Source organism: Petromyzon marinus, chromosome 62, assembly GCF_048934315.1.
Source record: "Petromyzon marinus isolate PM22_M1 ecotype Great Lakes invasive population chromosome 62, UKy_Petmar_22M1.pri1.0, whole genome shotgun sequence".
Lineage (NCBI taxonomy): Eukaryota > Metazoa > Chordata > Hyperoartia > Petromyzontiformes > Petromyzontidae > Petromyzon > Petromyzon marinus.
Window position 1 is genome coordinate 2,368,682 of NC_133728.1, and position 17,132 is coordinate 2,385,813.

Consider the following 17,132-nt stretch of genomic DNA (forward strand, 5'->3'; position numbering starts at 1 on the left):
ACTGCAGGGCTGCTTTGATAGGACCAACTGGGGGGTCTTCGAACATCAGGACCTGGAGTTGTTCACAGATAGTGTATTGTGCTACCTTAAAAACTGCATAGACACTGTCACTGTGGACAAACGCATTCGGGTCTACCACAACTGGAAGCCCTGGCTGACCCGGGAGGTCCAGCAGCTGCTGAAGGAGAGGAACATCGCCTTCAAATCCCGAGATAAAGCTCTCTACAGTACAGCCCGAGCTAACCTGAAGAGAGGCATCCGTGAGGCCAAAGCAGACTACAGGAGGATGATTGAGGAACGCCTGGACAGTAACGACAGCAGGCAGGTGTGGCAGGGAGTCCAGCACCTCACCAACTACAGGGCCAACCTCGGAGCTGCTGATGGTGACACCGCTCTGGCAGTGGAGTTGAACCTCTTCTTTGCCCGCTTTGAGGTGACACCACCAGGGACAGCATCACCAAGCCCCACGGTCCACAGCAGCTTGCACCTCACAGTAGAGGAGCACGAGGTGAGGCGCACGCTGCGGGCCGTCAACCCGAGGAAGGCTGCGGGACCTGACGGCGTCCCGGGACGTGTGCTGAGGGACTGTGCTGACGAGCTGGCTGGAGTCTTCACAAGGATTTTCAACCTGTCTCTGGAACAGTCCACGGTACCACCCTGCCTAAAGTCCTCCACCATAGTCCCCCTGCCGAAAAAAACCCCCACATTTCCAGCCTCAACAACTACCGGCCAGTAGCACTGACGCCAGTGGTGATGAAGTGCTTTGAAAAACTGGTCCGGAGTCACATCATTGCAACATTGCCCCGAAGCCTTGACCCCCACCAGTTTGCCTACAGAGCAAACCGATCCACGGAGGACGCCGTGGCCACAGCACTGCATGCTGCACTGTCACACCTGGAGCAGCAGGGGAGCTATGTGCGGATGCTCTTCGTGTGTTACAGTTCTGCGTTCAACACCATCCTCCCACACAAACTGGTGGTAAAACTGGGCTTCCACATTCCACCTGCATGTGGATACATAGCTTCCTCTCAGGCCGCAGACAGAGGGTCAGAGTGGGCCGTCATACATCCGCAGCCCTGAGCCTCAGTACTGGCTCCCCCCAGGTCTGTGTACTGAGCCCCCTGCTCTACTGCCTCTACACACATGACTGTGCCCCCGTCCACCATAGCAACACCATTGTGAAGTTTGCTGATGACACCACAGTGGTGGGGCTTATCTCTGGGGGAGATGAGTCTGCCTACAGGGACGAGGTGGAGCGGCTGACAGCATGGTGCAAGGGCAACAACCTGCTCCTTAACACCGCAAAGACCAAGGAGCTCATAATAGACTACAGGAGGAAGAAAACGGACACTCCACCACTATCCATCAACGGGGACTGTGTGGAGAGGGTGGCAGACTTCCGCTTCCTGGGAGTCCACATTGGGGAGGGCCTGACCTGGAGCGCCAACACCTCTGAGCTACTGAAAAAGGCCCAGCAGAGACTTTACTTCCTGAGAATACTCAGAAAGAATAACATCACACAGAAACTACTGGTGTCCTTCTACCGAGCCTCCATCGAGAGCAGTCTTACATACTGCATCTGTGTATGGTCCACCAGCTGCACAGTGGCTCAGAGGAAAGCGCTGCAGAGGGTCATCAACACGGCCCAAAAAATCGCCAGCTGCCCACTCGCCACACTGGAACAACTACACAGTTCCCGTTGCATCAAAAAAGCGCAGAACATTAGAAAGGATTCTTCTCACCTTGGACACTCTCTGTTTGAGCTGTTGCCATCAGGCAGACGATTCAGATCAGTCAAAATAAGGACAAACAGATTCAAACAGCCTTTATCCTACAGCAATTACCACACTCAATACTGCTAATTAATTATTACGTAATACTGTTTACAATTGACTGTAAAATAGGGATGTGCAATGACAAAATGTACCTTTATGTGGGTATGTGGGTATACTTGGGCAGTTTTTATATATAAAATGTATTGATTATCTTTGATTTTATTTTATTTTTATTTCTTGTTTTATTTATTAAAATTTATGAATGATGCACTGACTGGTGATCACTTTAAATTTATTTGTACTGGTGACAATGACAATAAAGGATATATCTATATATCTGATTGATGTTGATTGGCGTGGTTCTGCTATCTATTTAGTGGGTGCGGGAGCAGGTAAGTGTTACCACTGGGCACGCGCATCATTTGGTCAATTGTTAGTATTCTATCTAAATCGAAATTGTCAGTTGTGCTTAATTGAGTGATTTAGCTGATCACTGATTTTGTGAGTTTTAATTTATGAAACTTTGGATTATCAACGATTTTTAATTATCCGCAGCCATCCTCCCCATCATAATCGAGAGTCTGCTGTATATCGATAAGGGACGCTTTTGACATGCATCACTGCACTGTCAGGTAGTGCCATGGGTCATCACCGTGTGTTTTACCCCAACTCGTAAAGTTTACAAACTCAGGCGATAGGCAGACATATTTATCTTCACCATCTCCTTGCTCCTATGATGTGGGCATACAGTTGATCATCGATTATATGGCAGCTTCGGTATGCTGGGATGCACCTCAATTACTCAACAATGGGGGGCTGCTTCCCCTGGGCCACGTAGTGAATATTAGAGGGCGGGTGCTGCAAAATCTCGTGTTGTACAGTACTTCTATACTCCCCTATTTATGCTGCCCACCTTCACCAACCCGCACTGACAGATTTTGTGAAGTATGGGTAAGTCACCCCCCAGCGGTGGATTGGAAAATAACAAGATGAATCATTTTTTACCAACATTTGTAATTCTGTTTTACGCCTGCGATATTAATGGTTGGCTCAGCTGATGATTGGGCAGCCAATGGGGGGTTTGACGGTTGGGAGTTGTGGTCAGGAAGAAATATTAAGATTGACTTGAAGAACATGGATTATTAGAGGTAGACCTGACAGACGGGGCTAAATTCAGTTGTCGTGACGTTTCTCATTAAATATGCATTTACCTATTACGATAACGTTTTTTTAATCCGTTCAACGAAAACTACTGTTTACTGACATAACTGTTAATCGAATATAGGAATTACATTCATTCTGAAACAGAAAACGTAATGTTAATCAAAGCAAGTCGAAGTCTAAACGTTGATAGATTCGCGTCGATGATTGGCTGAGGACTCTGCTCATCCGCACTTATGAGCACTCAGATTGGCTTATATTGGCACCCTGCGGGCATAACGTTAACACATACCGTTAGTCAACTTTACCACAGGGCTCCTATGGGAATCAAAACGAGAACCGCAAAAATCGTTAACCGATGGCCACTGTGAACGGAGTGACTACTATATAAGTGTTTTGTTGCCAGGAACTTACTTAAGAGGTTTCCTGTTCTTGTGGAAGCAGAAGTAGTAAACGGCTCCCACCGCTGCCACCAATGCCATCAGCGACACTACGGTGGCAATGGCTATAACCCATGGCTCAATGCCACCACCACCATCACCACCACCACCTGTAAGACAGTAACATGGCCGATGTCAGATACCCAAGAACCCTTTACAAAAATAAGGAGACAATATAAAATGTAAACGCTCACCGAGATTCTCTTTATTTTTTTTCATAAGCGCTCCTGATTTCACATGTCGGCCGTTGTGAGACGATAGTTTCAAATTACACATTCCTATGGCAGGACAAGAGCCTCAACTTCTAGGGCAGTTGAGGCACCTGAAGCCAGAGAGATACGTCTGAAAGACAAGAGGACAAAAGCCTCCACTTCAATGGCGGCTGAAAATCCTGAGGTAACACAGGCACGTCTGGAAGATAAGAGGACAAGATAGGCGGCATCTAGAACCAGAATTTGGCAGCAGTTGAAAGGAGCAGCATTCTTTCATGACCCAGACATTCAGTGTGCGTCACATGCCTTGGTCTGTATTGAAGGAATGACAATGCTCTGCACCACACGTGGAGCCAAAAAGTGGGAGAGACAAAAGGCACCCACTGCAGAGACAGCAAAGTAAATCTACCTATACTGCCTGAGCTGCCAGAGCCACTCAAGCCATTGGTGTTGGACACTCATCCCAATTCTCAGTAGTTTATTATAAACCTCAGAAGATACAACTCTGCTTTCCAAATGTCATCCTTTTTGGCAGACCACATTGACACTGAAACATGTGTATGGAAAATTCAAGGTTCAACGTTAGGTCCACCACAACATTGGCTCTCTGCTGCCTCTTCCCAATGAGCAACACAAGTTCCTTACAAATTTACTTCATCAGAGGCACACAGGAACAAGCAAGGCAGCGACAGAGCAATATTCGAGACAAAAATGTGGATGTGTCATGGCTCTGCAGGACATGTTGCATGAAAATAATCCCGATGTCAAACTATTCAAAACAGCCATTAAAAACATGACAACAGAGGAGTACAAAGTTCTCATCAGAGCGGTCAGGACACCTGCTGATGAGCATGAGTGCTGCTTTAATCTCCCGACATCAAATGAGTTTGCAATTCTCATAGTTGGCAATGAATTCCAGAATAGGGATATTGTCTTGCATAAGAAAACTCCTGCTGGTGCATATTCTATCGAAATAATTGGAGAGAATAACATAGCCTATGATCCTCTGCAATATCATCTCTGTTTCCCTTGGCGAGGATGGCTACCACTTCCAGGAAATTCAAGGCCACAACGTTACTGCCATGCAGATTTATGCCTTCCGACTGATGGTAAAGAACAAGAGTCAAAGCACTTGCTGCGATGTGGACCTCTCTTCCACCAGTTTGTCGTTGATATGTACACAAAAAGTGAAAATGAGAGACTTATATATTTCAAACCTAACGAGAACCAACTTCGGGTGAAGAATTATGAAAACTTACGAGATGCCATTGTCTATGATATAAATTCATACAATATTGAACAACTGACCATCCTTCTTTACTGGTGGTCCCAGAATCATGCAAGAGAGGACACAAGATGTCGGGACATGTCAGAAACTACGGCACTCCAGGTATGTTTGTAACTTTCACCTGCAATCCAAATTGGCCTGAAATAAAATCAGAGTTGCTACCTGTTCAAAAGCCAAAATAAATAACTAATCTGGAGGCCAGAGTTTTCCATCAAAAATGTATAATACTCTTGAACCTCCTGAAACATAACAAAGCTAAAACCTTTCGCGTAGTGCGCTGCTACATGTAATCGATTGAGTGGCAAAATAGGTCATCGAGAGACAGGTTGTATCTCAACTCCTACACACATGGTACTCTTGTTCCTTATCCCGTGAAGCACACTGCATCACACGCTTTAAGATGCGCTTGCGCAGCCATCAGGGACACTCTTATTTCCGAAATTAGGATGCCACTGGAGCTATGCGATTTTATATCTAAATTGAAAACGAATTTATTTTAGAACTGATTTTTTTTTAGTTTGTTGTCCTTCCTCTCCGATTAGCACGGTTGACCCCGTACGGTACGAACATTTCAACATACAGGAAGTTCAAAATTCGTTAATTAAAAACTCAAAATATTTTCATAAATATCATTAAAGATAGTTAGCTTAATCCTAATGATATTCTCGTAAGTTTTGATGTGACTTCTCTGTTCACGAGGGTTCCGGTCAAAGAGTCAATTAAATGATTCGATACTCTGGTAATGAACACAGGTTTAGCCAAATATATCCCACGACTAGCTGAACACTTCTCGATTTAAAGCTTTCGTGACTGCAAGGATCCATACTCTTTGGTTCTATTCGGTAAAGTCAAGTAGGTAAAGAATAAAACAACAAAAATCACGACGTTTCGGCCACAGCACAAGCGGCCTTCATCAGGTGAAGGGATCAGGCTGTCTCGAGGACAGCGCTGCCTCCCAGCTCTGAACCTTTTCCTACACCACATCAATTCCAGACATCCCGCCATCAAATTCACCATGGAAGTGGAGAAAGATGGCAAGCTACCATTCTTAGATGTTCTGTTTGAGAGGAGACCTGATGGCTCATTGGGGGATTCTGTCTACAGGAAACCCACCCACACAAATTCCTACTTGAAACCTGATTCCCACCACCACCCACCCCAAAATAATTATCTAATCAAAACTTTATACCATAGGGCTCATTGCATTTTGGACCAACACCACCTGACCAGTGAATTAAAACATGTACACCTGGCCCTCAAAAGGAATGGATACTCTGACCGTACCATCTGCCAAGCTGTTTCTCCCTCCATACAGAAACAACCACTTGATACTCCGGTCAAAACCATCACACTACCATATATAGCAGGCGTTACTGAAAAGATTTCCAAAATTCTAAACAAACACAAAATCCAGGTCCGGTTCAATACAGTACACAAAATTCGTGATCTGATCCCATCCGTGAAGGATGTCATTCCTGACTTCCAGTACCCCGAGGTTTACAAATTGAGTTGTACCTGCGGTGATTGCTATATCGGGGAGACAAAGCGACATTGCTCTGACCGAATGCACGAGCACAAATCAGATTTGAAACACGGCAAAACGAATTCTTCTGCCGTAGCTGATCATTGTTACAATGCTGTGGGTGATCACGATATAATTTTCTCCGATACCAAGGTTCTTTGCAAACCCACGGGTTTTTATCAGAGATTTGTTCACGAGGCAATTCAGATCTACAAACACAGACAATTTCAACCGAGAAGATGGTTTCAAATTAAGCAACCATTGGAAAGATGCTCTAAATCGAACCAAACATTAAACTAATTTTCAATGGTACAGTATATTTTTCAAGTAGTGGTACCCCAAACTTTCGTAGCTCTTAAATTCCCTTTTCACACCATCAATAGGTAAACTCCCCCCCCCCCCCCCGCGCCAACCGGCATGTGCACCCGCATGTACACCACCTCTATGCTATGTCGGCCAATCAAATGCTAATTTTTATGCTAATTCCTTTGTCAAGGCACCTTGTTTCCTCGCACACAGCTTAAAGGTCGCGGTCTGAGCGTGGCTGTGTTTCACTGCAGCGCTGTCCTCGAGACAGCCTGATCCCTTCACCTGATGAAGGCCGCTTCTGTTGTGGCCGAAACGTCGTGATTTTTGTTGTTTTATTTTTTACCTACGTGACTTTACCGAATAGAACCAAAGAGCATAGCTGAACACTGTCTAAAGAATACTTATTTATTGTGGAAAGGTGATTTCTATAAACAAAAGGAAGGAGCAGCAATGGACTCCCCTTTATCTCCTGTAATTGCGAATTTGTACATGTAATATTTAGAAGCAATAGCTTCAAGCACGTTAAAACCGATCTGCTTGGTTTAGATACGTGGATGACACACTGGTGGTCTGGCCACACGGCAAAGATACGCTTAACGAATTTCTACATCGTTTCAACTCGCAATGGGAATTACCTATATGCAGACAATAGACTTGCATAATGTGCATGCATAATGTACATTGATTACCATATAAATAATCCAACTGGCAATGGAACCGATTGTAATTTATATGCCTTTCATTAATATCCCCCCCCCCCCTTTCGCAAGTGAAGGCTAGGCTGAGCTACTGTGGAGAGTGTGTGGACGAGACCGTGGAAGTTGTTAATAAAGAAGGTGCCTCCTATAAACTCTGTCTCTGAATCATTGACACTACACGAGTAACAAATTGGCATATTCTGTTTACGTGAAAAACCTTACTAATTGACGGTGTCAGGTGGTGGTGGGTTTAACGACACATTTACATTTACGCGATTTAACACAAAAACACTATATTATGGAGTACCTACTCGTTGTCTCCGAATTTTGTTATTTTTATTTATGTTGCTGTTGTCTATTTAGCCAACCTGTCCCCCTCGTTAGCATTCACGACGGGAGGAGAGGGACAGGGTGGAACAGCTACATTTGGTTGAGCCTGGTTATTGTTTGGATGGGTGACCAAAAAAGTGCAAGAGCTAACCAGCATTTGTTCAAACACTCCTGATTCCGCTGATGAGACACTAAGTTTCAAAACCGGCACGGAGTTTGTTTATATTGAACCAATGCCACTGATCTGATGCAGACTAAGAAGGCACAGCCATTTTGTCAATCCATGGCTGGATGTAGGCCTCTCCAAACCTGTACTGGATTTCCTGAGGGTTACGTAACCATACTTCACCATGGTGGTCAGTGTAAGTTGATGAAGGTGGGAAGCATAAAAGTGTGAATGTACAAGTCAGGTTCTGTGCAACAAATTACTTACCCACTGGTACAGAGTGTTACAGTACTTGCACTATGATACCTTATGCAGGCTCGACGATGCTTAGTTTCTGAGATCTGGTGAGATGGAGCACATTCACAGAAATTTGGTTGTTGGCTTCTAATAGTTACCTTCTACAGATGAACGTCCCGGGTGGGGGGGGTGGGTGTTTAATTCTGGTCAATTGCTTCGACTGGTTCTGTATTGAGATTTCTTGACCAATTGAATTGTAACTAAAGTAAACTCTGCATCAATAACATCAGCCATACGAAGAATAAGCAGACAGTCTTCAACAAAGCAAGCTTTGAGAGGTGTTAACAATGACTAAAAAATTAGATTTCATGAACAAGAGCTCTCTCTGCCTGATGCAAAACCACCAGTTCAAAAGAACTGCACGTGCAGCCATTTTGTCTCAGACAAAGCTTTTGAGAGTGTTTGTACATACAACGCAGAGCTTCACGAGCATAGTGGATGTAGTTGTTGTAGTAGTTGTTATATTAGTAGCGGAGGTTGTAGTAGCGGTGGTTGTACCTGACTGGATGGTAATGATAACCACCGCCTCGCCCCAGCCCACAGAGTTATTGGCCCAGCAGGAGAACGACCCAGAGTCTGACTCCACTAGCGGCCGCTCAAAGGATAGGGAGTTTCCGCTCACAACCATCCCGTTGGGCAGGGAGCCCTCTTGCCTAAGAGCAACCATGCCACAATACAGGAAGCACGACACATGGTCAGTATCATGCGATTACACTGTTGCAGAAACTGTTAAGAAAAATGTAATTGAATGTATGTTGAACTTTTTTCGGACCGTATGTAGACAACCGTGGTACTCTGAGGTGTGGGGAAAGGAGAACAAACTAAACACAAGCAGTTCTAAAGAAATTCGTTTTCAATCTAGCAGTATGGCAAAACATGTTGTATAACAGCCACGGAATGGTTGGGGGGGGAGAGACCTACATCAAGTCGTTGTTTGAGAAAGGGCTCTAACAATGGCAACTACAGTCGCCTCGCGTTTTATGCGCGTTCATGTAACGCGATGGTGAAATAGCGCGTTTGATTAACTTACACTTAGTTGTGTTTTTCACACGCTATCATTGAAATTACGTGCTTTACCGCGTTGGCCATGGTGTTCGGAACACGCTGCGAGCTAATCGTTAGTCAGGCAGCAAAGTTCAATAGCAATGCTGCCTGAGGTTGAGCATTATGACAACAAGCACAAGTGTGGGCAGCAGCATTAGCAGCTCATTTTCGTGCGCCATTTTAAAGATCTTCTCCGTGTAAATTTTGCCTTGCGCACACATTCAAACGTGCCACCAACTCCACCACCATCATCATCTGATGAAGGCGACCCTCTCACTCTATCCAGTAACTCAATGAACTCTCTCTACTCCTCCCCTCCACCAGCCCCAGTTACGCACTCAAACATGTCACTACGTGGAAACACATTTTCGTTTTACTTTATGTTTTCTTTAAATAAACTGTTACTATCTATCATCCATGTATGGTAATATTGTAAATATAATATGTATGGTAACCGGTGAAATATGTAGACGTGAGAATGAGGTTCGATTGTGTGCTCTACCCTTAAGTCCAACTGTTTTCCTAGATTTTTATTGGAAAATTACGTTTAACTTACACGGTTTTGATTTATGCGCCGTAAAGCAAGAGGTAGCTGTATTGACAATTTATTGCGGTGCCTTACCTGTCCCACAGGTAGTGCGTGATGTTAGGGTTCGCGTCCACTTTACAAGTCAACGAGGCTCCTTCCTTCTCCACGTACCAATCGCCATCGTAGCCAGCGATGCTCACTCTCGGTTTGTCTGCGAATGGAGGCACATGCGCAAGTCCATACACGTTGCCCTGGTCGCTTTCACGAGCAAACTTTGAGCAAACTTCAATTGTAAAAGTGGTGATACCTCATTTGATGGCCATTCTGGACAACAAAAGAAAACCAATGTTCATTAACTTATCAGCGGGAACTGTAGATTTCACAAAAACTTGCAGATAACAGGAATCACCCACCAAATTAATCCCATTAACCACGTGGTTATCCACTGACACAGGGCGTTACATCATTACTCCAATGTATCTGCGTTTTATTCTTCAGCAAACACCTTCAACATACATACAACATACGTATGTATGTTGAACTTTTCTCACCGTACATAGACAACCGTGCTAATTTTAAATGCAGGAGAAAGGTTAACAAACTAAACACAAAAATACATTCTAAATAAATTAGTTTTCAATCTATAATAACAACGTGGAATGTCTATAATGGGCTCAGGGTTGCCAACGGAGATGACCATCAATCTAACCTCATTCAAACAGTTGCGACAACCAGACTTTCTGACTTATTATTAATTTATAATGCCCAACACTCACAATGGATGTCGAGGGTGGTCGAGAGCTCCACTAGAGGTGGCTCCAGCGCCGGGTGCTCCACCCTGCAGGTGAGGGTCCGCCCCTGGCTCTCGTGCGTTGGCTCCATCTGGTACTCACTTCTAACAGTCACCTTGCTTTTGGGCTCCACCTCTGCGGTCTCGCTCGAGCTGCCCTGATGGAGGCCACTCCAGGTGATGGAGGCTGTGGGATGACCTTCCCGAGCAACGCACGTGGCCACGGTCACCAGCCCCATGCCCTCGACCAACTGGGATGGGTTCAACTCCAGGGAGACGTTCGGGGGAACTGGGGCACAGAGAGACAGAGACACAGAGAGACGGTTAAATAACAGTTAAGTGCTGCCCTCTAATGTGTGGAGCAGACGTCACTTAAAGTAGCCTGATCTCTAAGAAGAGACACAATAACTGTGGGAGATACAAACTGATTCTTAAAAACTATATTATGGATCACCTTAGCCAGAGATGCCACGCCCTAACAGAACAGAAAGACCGATGGGCAGATGGATTACTGAATCTATCTGTGTGGAACTTTGAGCATTATCCCCTTGTATGTGTGGGTATTCCCCAGGTACACTGGCTTCCTCCCACACAAATACAAACACTCACTACGGGAAATAGCCAAACATCCCTGCACAGGACCCTCCCTAAACAGAAGCCTAAGAATAAAAGATACATTTCTGGGTAAATAATGGGCATTGTTACTCTTGCACGATGTATTCATGTAAGTTGAACGTCTTTCGCACCATATGTATCAAACCGTGATAATTGGAGGTGCGAGGGAAGGACAACAAACTAAACACAAAAGCCATTCTAAAGAAATTATTTTTCAATCTATATTAACGTGGAATGTTTAAAATGGACTCATGGCTGCCAATGGAGACGACCACCAATCCAAGCTCATTCAAACATCGCGACAACCAGACTTTCTGACTTTTTTTAACATGTCCACTACTCACAGTAGATGTTGAGGGTGGTAGGGAACTCCACTGGAGACTCGAGGGCCGGGTGCTCCACCCTGCAGGTGAGCGTCCGCCCGTGGCTCTCGTACGTGGGATCCATCTAGTAGCGGCTCCTCACCGTCACCGTGCCGTCGGGCTCCGTCTCTGTGGTCTCATTGGAGCTGCCCTGATCGAGGCCACTCCAGGTGATGGAGGCTGCGGGATGTCCTTCCTGAGCAATGCACGTGGCCACAGTCACCAGCCCCATGCCGTCTATCAACTGGGATGGGTTCAACTCCAGGGAGACCTTCGGGGTAACTTGGGCACAGAGACACGGAGACGCAGAGAGACAGAGACGGTTACATAGTTAAGTGCTGCCCTCTACTGTGTGGTGCAGAGGTCACTTAAAGGAAGCTCAGAGGTCGCTCGGTTATCTGCTTCCATGGACTGTTCTCGAATAAGAAGGGATGAAGGTTATATTCGCCGTGCCACCAAACGGGAATTTAGCAAAGCAATGGCAACACTCATGGAAGTGAACAGAAATAATAGGATTACCGAGAAAAATGTGGACTGTTGGAGTGGAGTAGGAGGCACTGGAATGGAGAGGAATGACATGGATTCATCAGCCGCATATAATGATGATGATGATGGCCAACAGTGGAGGGCTTCTATGGGAAGTTGGTGGACCCAGTGGCCTCTATGAAAAGTGGGAAGGGTTGTGAGTCTATGAAGGGTGAAACGGTCTCTCAGCTCCAATGAACGTGGGGCTTTGCTCAACTTGAATGGCATCCTTTGCCAGTAGTGGACATTTTCCATTCCTATGGCGATAGCCTATCTCTAGTAGGCCGATTCGACTTCCAACCTGGATTTGAACAAGCAAACTTCTAGTTGTGGGTCAGGCAATCGAACCACAGCATGAAAACGCGTTATAGTGTGAACGCCACCATGCGTTAAGCGAGGACTGTCCTGTACCAGCTGCCAGAGTCTTGAGTGAGGGGCTGGGGGTGGTGATAGCCCACTTGCCTAGGGTTCTACCACTGTTACCATCATTATGCTCGTATGAGCAAGGACAGACTTGGACTTTATTAAGGTTTTGTTTAGAACAGCGTCGTCAGAACAAGGGAACTTTTCACGAAGCTTTTCCTACTGAGAGCTACAAATACGCTTGCAGGAAAAGGAGTAATTATAAAAAAAAATGTGGAACTGATACATAGTGTGTATGATAAAAAAACGCCTCACCGGTCACAGTGAGGCTGATTGTTGCTTCAGGTTGAGGGTCATCAGTAGTGGCAAAGGCGCAGGTGAAGTCTCCCTTGTCCCCCAGACGCAGGTCCTCAATGTGGATGGATCCGTCCATCAGTTGAGAGTTGAGGTTTGTGAAGTTCAGTCGCCCAAATAAGTCGCTGGTATTGTAAATTCTGTAACTACTGGGAAGGGCAATGGCGATACCCACTGAGGAGTCTCCGTTTCCTTTCTTCCAGGATATACTCCCAGGGGTCTCTAACCCCGTGTAGATGCATCTCAGAGTGACCTCTTTCCCCCTGCTCCCATTCACGAACTGCTCCACGTCTACATGGGAGGATCCCACAGTCACCAGACCTGCAGGGATATAATGGAGAAAGTGGAGTCGATTATTATAGGGTTGTGAAGTACACAGCAGTCTGAAATTCTATTTTCTAAAGACCCCACGAGCGACCGATCCATCAGGCTGTTGTCTTCAGACCTCCAATACGTACCAGTATACATCTTTATTTTGAACGGTTAAACATTTAAAATTGCATACCATGCAATGCCCATCTGGTAAAAGCATTGTATTGTGCAAAACTGGCAATTTGTAGCATCTGCTCATCCTTTCTACCCAGACATGATTACACTTATACCTTTATTCAACTTTCCTTCAGACTGCATTGCAATTGTAAAGTAACACAATATCATATAGCACTGTTAGGATGACTGAAAAACAGTATAATGGCCTCATATACGCTGTTGAGCAAACAACACGGCATGCGCCTGACCCTATCAAATCATAAAAGCCAAGCAGGTTAGAGCCTGGATAAGTGCTTGGATGGGTGATCACCATCTTGCCATTTTGGGCGTCACAATGGCAAAATGTTAACTACCTTTTCTGGTGTACGGGAGCTCGTGGCTTCGTTCCTGACACTGACGTTTGCAGTATATTTGGAGTATGCATGTTCTCCCCGTGGTCGCGTGGATTTCACCTTCGGGTCCTCTGATTTTTTTCCTCATTTAGAAAAATGCGTTTATGGTATTTGCCTGCTATAAATTTCCACGTGATATGTCCACTTCGTTGAGCTCTCATTTGTGTTCAGGTCACTTATGAAAAAGGGCTACATTGCTCAGTGTGGCCTTACCTGGTAAAATAAAACGTTTATAGTTTTACCATGCATGACAATCTGGTGTTGTAGGCAGTGGTTGGCAGAGGGCAGTGTAGCAAATCTATTGTTATCCTGTACATCCCCCCACCTTCACCAACCCGTACTGACCAGCGTGGTGAAGTATGGTCAAATAACCATCACGACCCGCAAAGTGTAGGAAGAGCTTCATCCAGCAGTGGATCGAGAGACAGGATGTATGTGAACTCCTACACACATGGCACTGTTGTCCCTTCTCCCGGACAGCACATCGCATCACATGATTCCAGATGCACTTCTGTGACCATCTGGAACGCTCTTCCAATATTAGGAAGCCACTGGAGCTATGCACTTTTAAATCTAAATGGAAAACTAATTTATTTATAACTGCTGTTTGTGTTTAGTTTGTTGTCCTTCCTCCGCACCTCCAATTAACACGGTTGGCTACGTACAGTGCGAAAGAAGTTCAACGTAAATTAGTTTTGTTGTATAATTTAGTTTATTGAGCCACGGTATGTCGGCTCGACACCCATAGGTAGTGAATTTCACATCACAACGTTTCTGTGATCCACCAACCCTCGCCCCCTCCACAGTGCTGGATTGCACGTGCATAGCCACCACCATCGCTTTGAGATGTTTGATCAACGCTAATTAATGGGAGTTTTGGCTTCATGCGGCAGCAACGAGCGAACCAGGAGATGAGCCCCATCGCACATTACGAGTGGGCGACACTTAGTAATGTGTAAAGCTGGGTCATAAACCAAGATCCTTTACCAACAGCGACTATCCACCTCGTAATCTAAGGGGAGGGAGAAGGGATTGGAGTTAGCACCTAGGGTGATTTCTGTGTGATCTAAATACAGCTGTGTTCTCCTATAACGCGGTAGCAGTTGCGTTCCTGCAGAACACGGCGTTATGGTAAAGTCGCGCTGTAATATATAATATAGGTGGTAAAGCACAGTCCGCGATAACATGTGAGATGCGTACACAGGCATCTCACAAAGACTGAGGCGCTTGGGTAGCATCTAGAAGCATCCAGCAGCATCCCACCTTGTGTGATGCTACACCGAGGGAGTCGTATGACCACTTATTCCTACTCGTGCGATGTAATTCCATTCACTTAATCGCGTGATATCCAATTCGCATCTGCGTTATAAGAAAAAATGTTCCCGAATACATTAATCGCGTTATATCCAATTCGCATAATGAAAACAACACAGGTTATAGGAGAACGGACTGTACTTTGATTATAAAGCTTCATCACAGTCAGTAATTGGCACTCCATGAAATCTTAACGCCTCCCCAAGCCACCACAATCTGTCACGGTCCAGATATGAAACAATCCACCTTCAATAGATTAACCAGATACACACGTTATAACATAGACACTACAATGCCAATGAAATGTGAACAACAGAATTTAGCTTTTTTTAAAAACTCGGTAAAGAAGGTTACGAAGTTGGGGTCGGGATCAATTTTAGAACAGCTGAGTAATAATCATTTACATTTGTAAAGTGGCGCATTTAATCCATAAATCCCAACGTGCCACCACCGTGTATGGAAAGCAGGAAATAAACAGAACGTGCAGGGTAAACAGCCAGGACTCGGCGGTAGAGTACAGGCGAGTTGAAAGAGGTGAGATTTCAAGACAGACTTAAATATATTCAAATATATTTCACGACTCTGATTGTCTTACGAGCTAAAGCAAATCGTTCCAATGTTCGGGAGCTGCACTGAAAAAAGCCCCATCACTCCAGTACAATAAGTTAACTAAAACACCGATATAGAGCCACGCGAAATGAAAATCCCATGGAGTCGTGAGTTTATCAAAGCAGGCTTACCGTAAAGCACCAATAGCCGAAGCGGCCCTTTCATATTTCACACGGGCAGCACCAAGTTCTTGAATTTCCACTCATCCGGCCTGCCTGGAGGTCGACTGGTTTTCACGACGCGCACCACCCGAGCTCACTCGGACTCATGGCAGCGCCGTGGACTTGGGACTGTGTGATTAACCATGCGCCTCCTTAATTGATAAACCCTCGTCACTCATTAACCAGCGAGACACGGAAAACATTGTTCAAGAGATGCGCTGGGCTAGTGGGGGTGGTCATAAACATATGGGCAGAACAGTAAAGCACACTTAGCGATTTTATTACTTGTCGCTACCAGGGTTGTGGCTTTTATTTGAGATTCAGCTGTCATTTGTCTCGTTGTTTTGCGATCTCCGGATAAGGTTGAACGTGTTAAATTCCATATCTCTGTCTGTCTGTAATGGGAGAAAGGCATGATAATGCTTGTAAAGATGATCCATACTTAAGTATTAAGTTGTTTCCGTCTTATGTTTAGGGGTTTAACTTTTAAACAACCGGCTAAGTTTATCAAATGGTTTGCCTAAAACGGTCGTGCCACTTAGCGGTAGATGTTTAGTTTACTATGGAACCGATTTAAATATACACGTACAGATACACTTAATTAATTTCCTAAATCATCTCAACTCGCAAAACCCATCCATCCAGTTCACCATGGAAGTGGAGGTGAATAAAACTCTCCCATTCCTGGATATTCTGCTTGGGCATGACCAAATTGGTAAAATAACGCACAAATCCTCTCTCATGAAGATGCTCATATATCGGGCTAAGAAAGTGGCAGATGGTGATAGTCTGAGGAGATTAAACATGTTAAAGAAACGCTGCAATTTAATGGTTGCAATGATGCACAAATTAATAGGGCAGTGAATGCCAAAATGAAATCAAATAGCGCAAGTGCTGAAATTGATCAAACAATATATTTTTTAAAAATACTGTTGAAATTGGGAGCAACTAATAAACTCGCCATATTTGTGGAAAAAAATAAACATCCGATTGAGATTCAGCACGGTACATAAAAATACAACACCTAATATCTGGTACTAAAGCTTACAACAGAAGGTGTGTACTGGATTAATTTATGCTGTGGAAAAAAAACTTATGTTGGTCAGACGGGACGAATGATAAGCATGAGACTAAAAGAACACCAAAGAAATATTAAATATACTCCCAAACATAACTGTCGGCAGTTGCAGAACACTCATGCCAACTGGGGCACTCAATTAATTTTAATAATGTTGAAGTTTTCTGCAAAACTAGTTTTCTGGACAAGACTAATTACGGAATTTACAGAAATTAAAGGCAGCGTGATAGACGTAGCACTAGCGTTATTTTCTAAAAATAGATCTTCGGTTGACGGATGACGACCGAAATTCAATATCAGTTTTGGCCG

The 17,132-nt window shown here is 44.7% G+C and overlaps 1 protein-coding gene across 3 annotated transcripts in view; it reads right to left on the reverse strand.

The window, feature by feature from the left end:
* LOC142906251 (nectin-3-like protein) overlaps positions 1 to 16,241 on the reverse strand; it is a 30,489-nt gene extending 14,248 nt beyond the window's left edge. Inside the window, exons 1-7 of one of the 3 annotated variants that reach the window (XM_076053663.1) lie at positions 15,716 to 16,239; positions 12,742 to 13,101; positions 11,521 to 11,820; positions 10,548 to 10,850; positions 9,865 to 9,982; positions 8,697 to 8,851; positions 3,351 to 3,486 (exon numbers count right to left, since the gene is read on the reverse strand). In XM_076053663.1, the coding sequence (XP_075909778.1) occupies positions 3,351 to 3,486; positions 8,697 to 8,851; positions 9,865 to 9,982; positions 10,548 to 10,850; positions 11,521 to 11,623 (815 nt within the window). In that variant the 5' untranslated portion in view covers positions 11,624 to 11,820; positions 12,742 to 13,101; positions 15,716 to 16,239. Of the gene's footprint in view, positions 1 to 3,350; positions 3,487 to 8,696; positions 8,852 to 9,864; positions 9,983 to 10,547; positions 10,851 to 11,520; positions 11,821 to 12,741; positions 13,102 to 15,715 lie in introns of all 3 variants that reach the window. The other 2 variants (XM_076053662.1, XM_076053664.1) reach the window with 2 other exon arrangements.
* Positions 16,242 to 17,132: the final 891 nt, after the last annotated feature.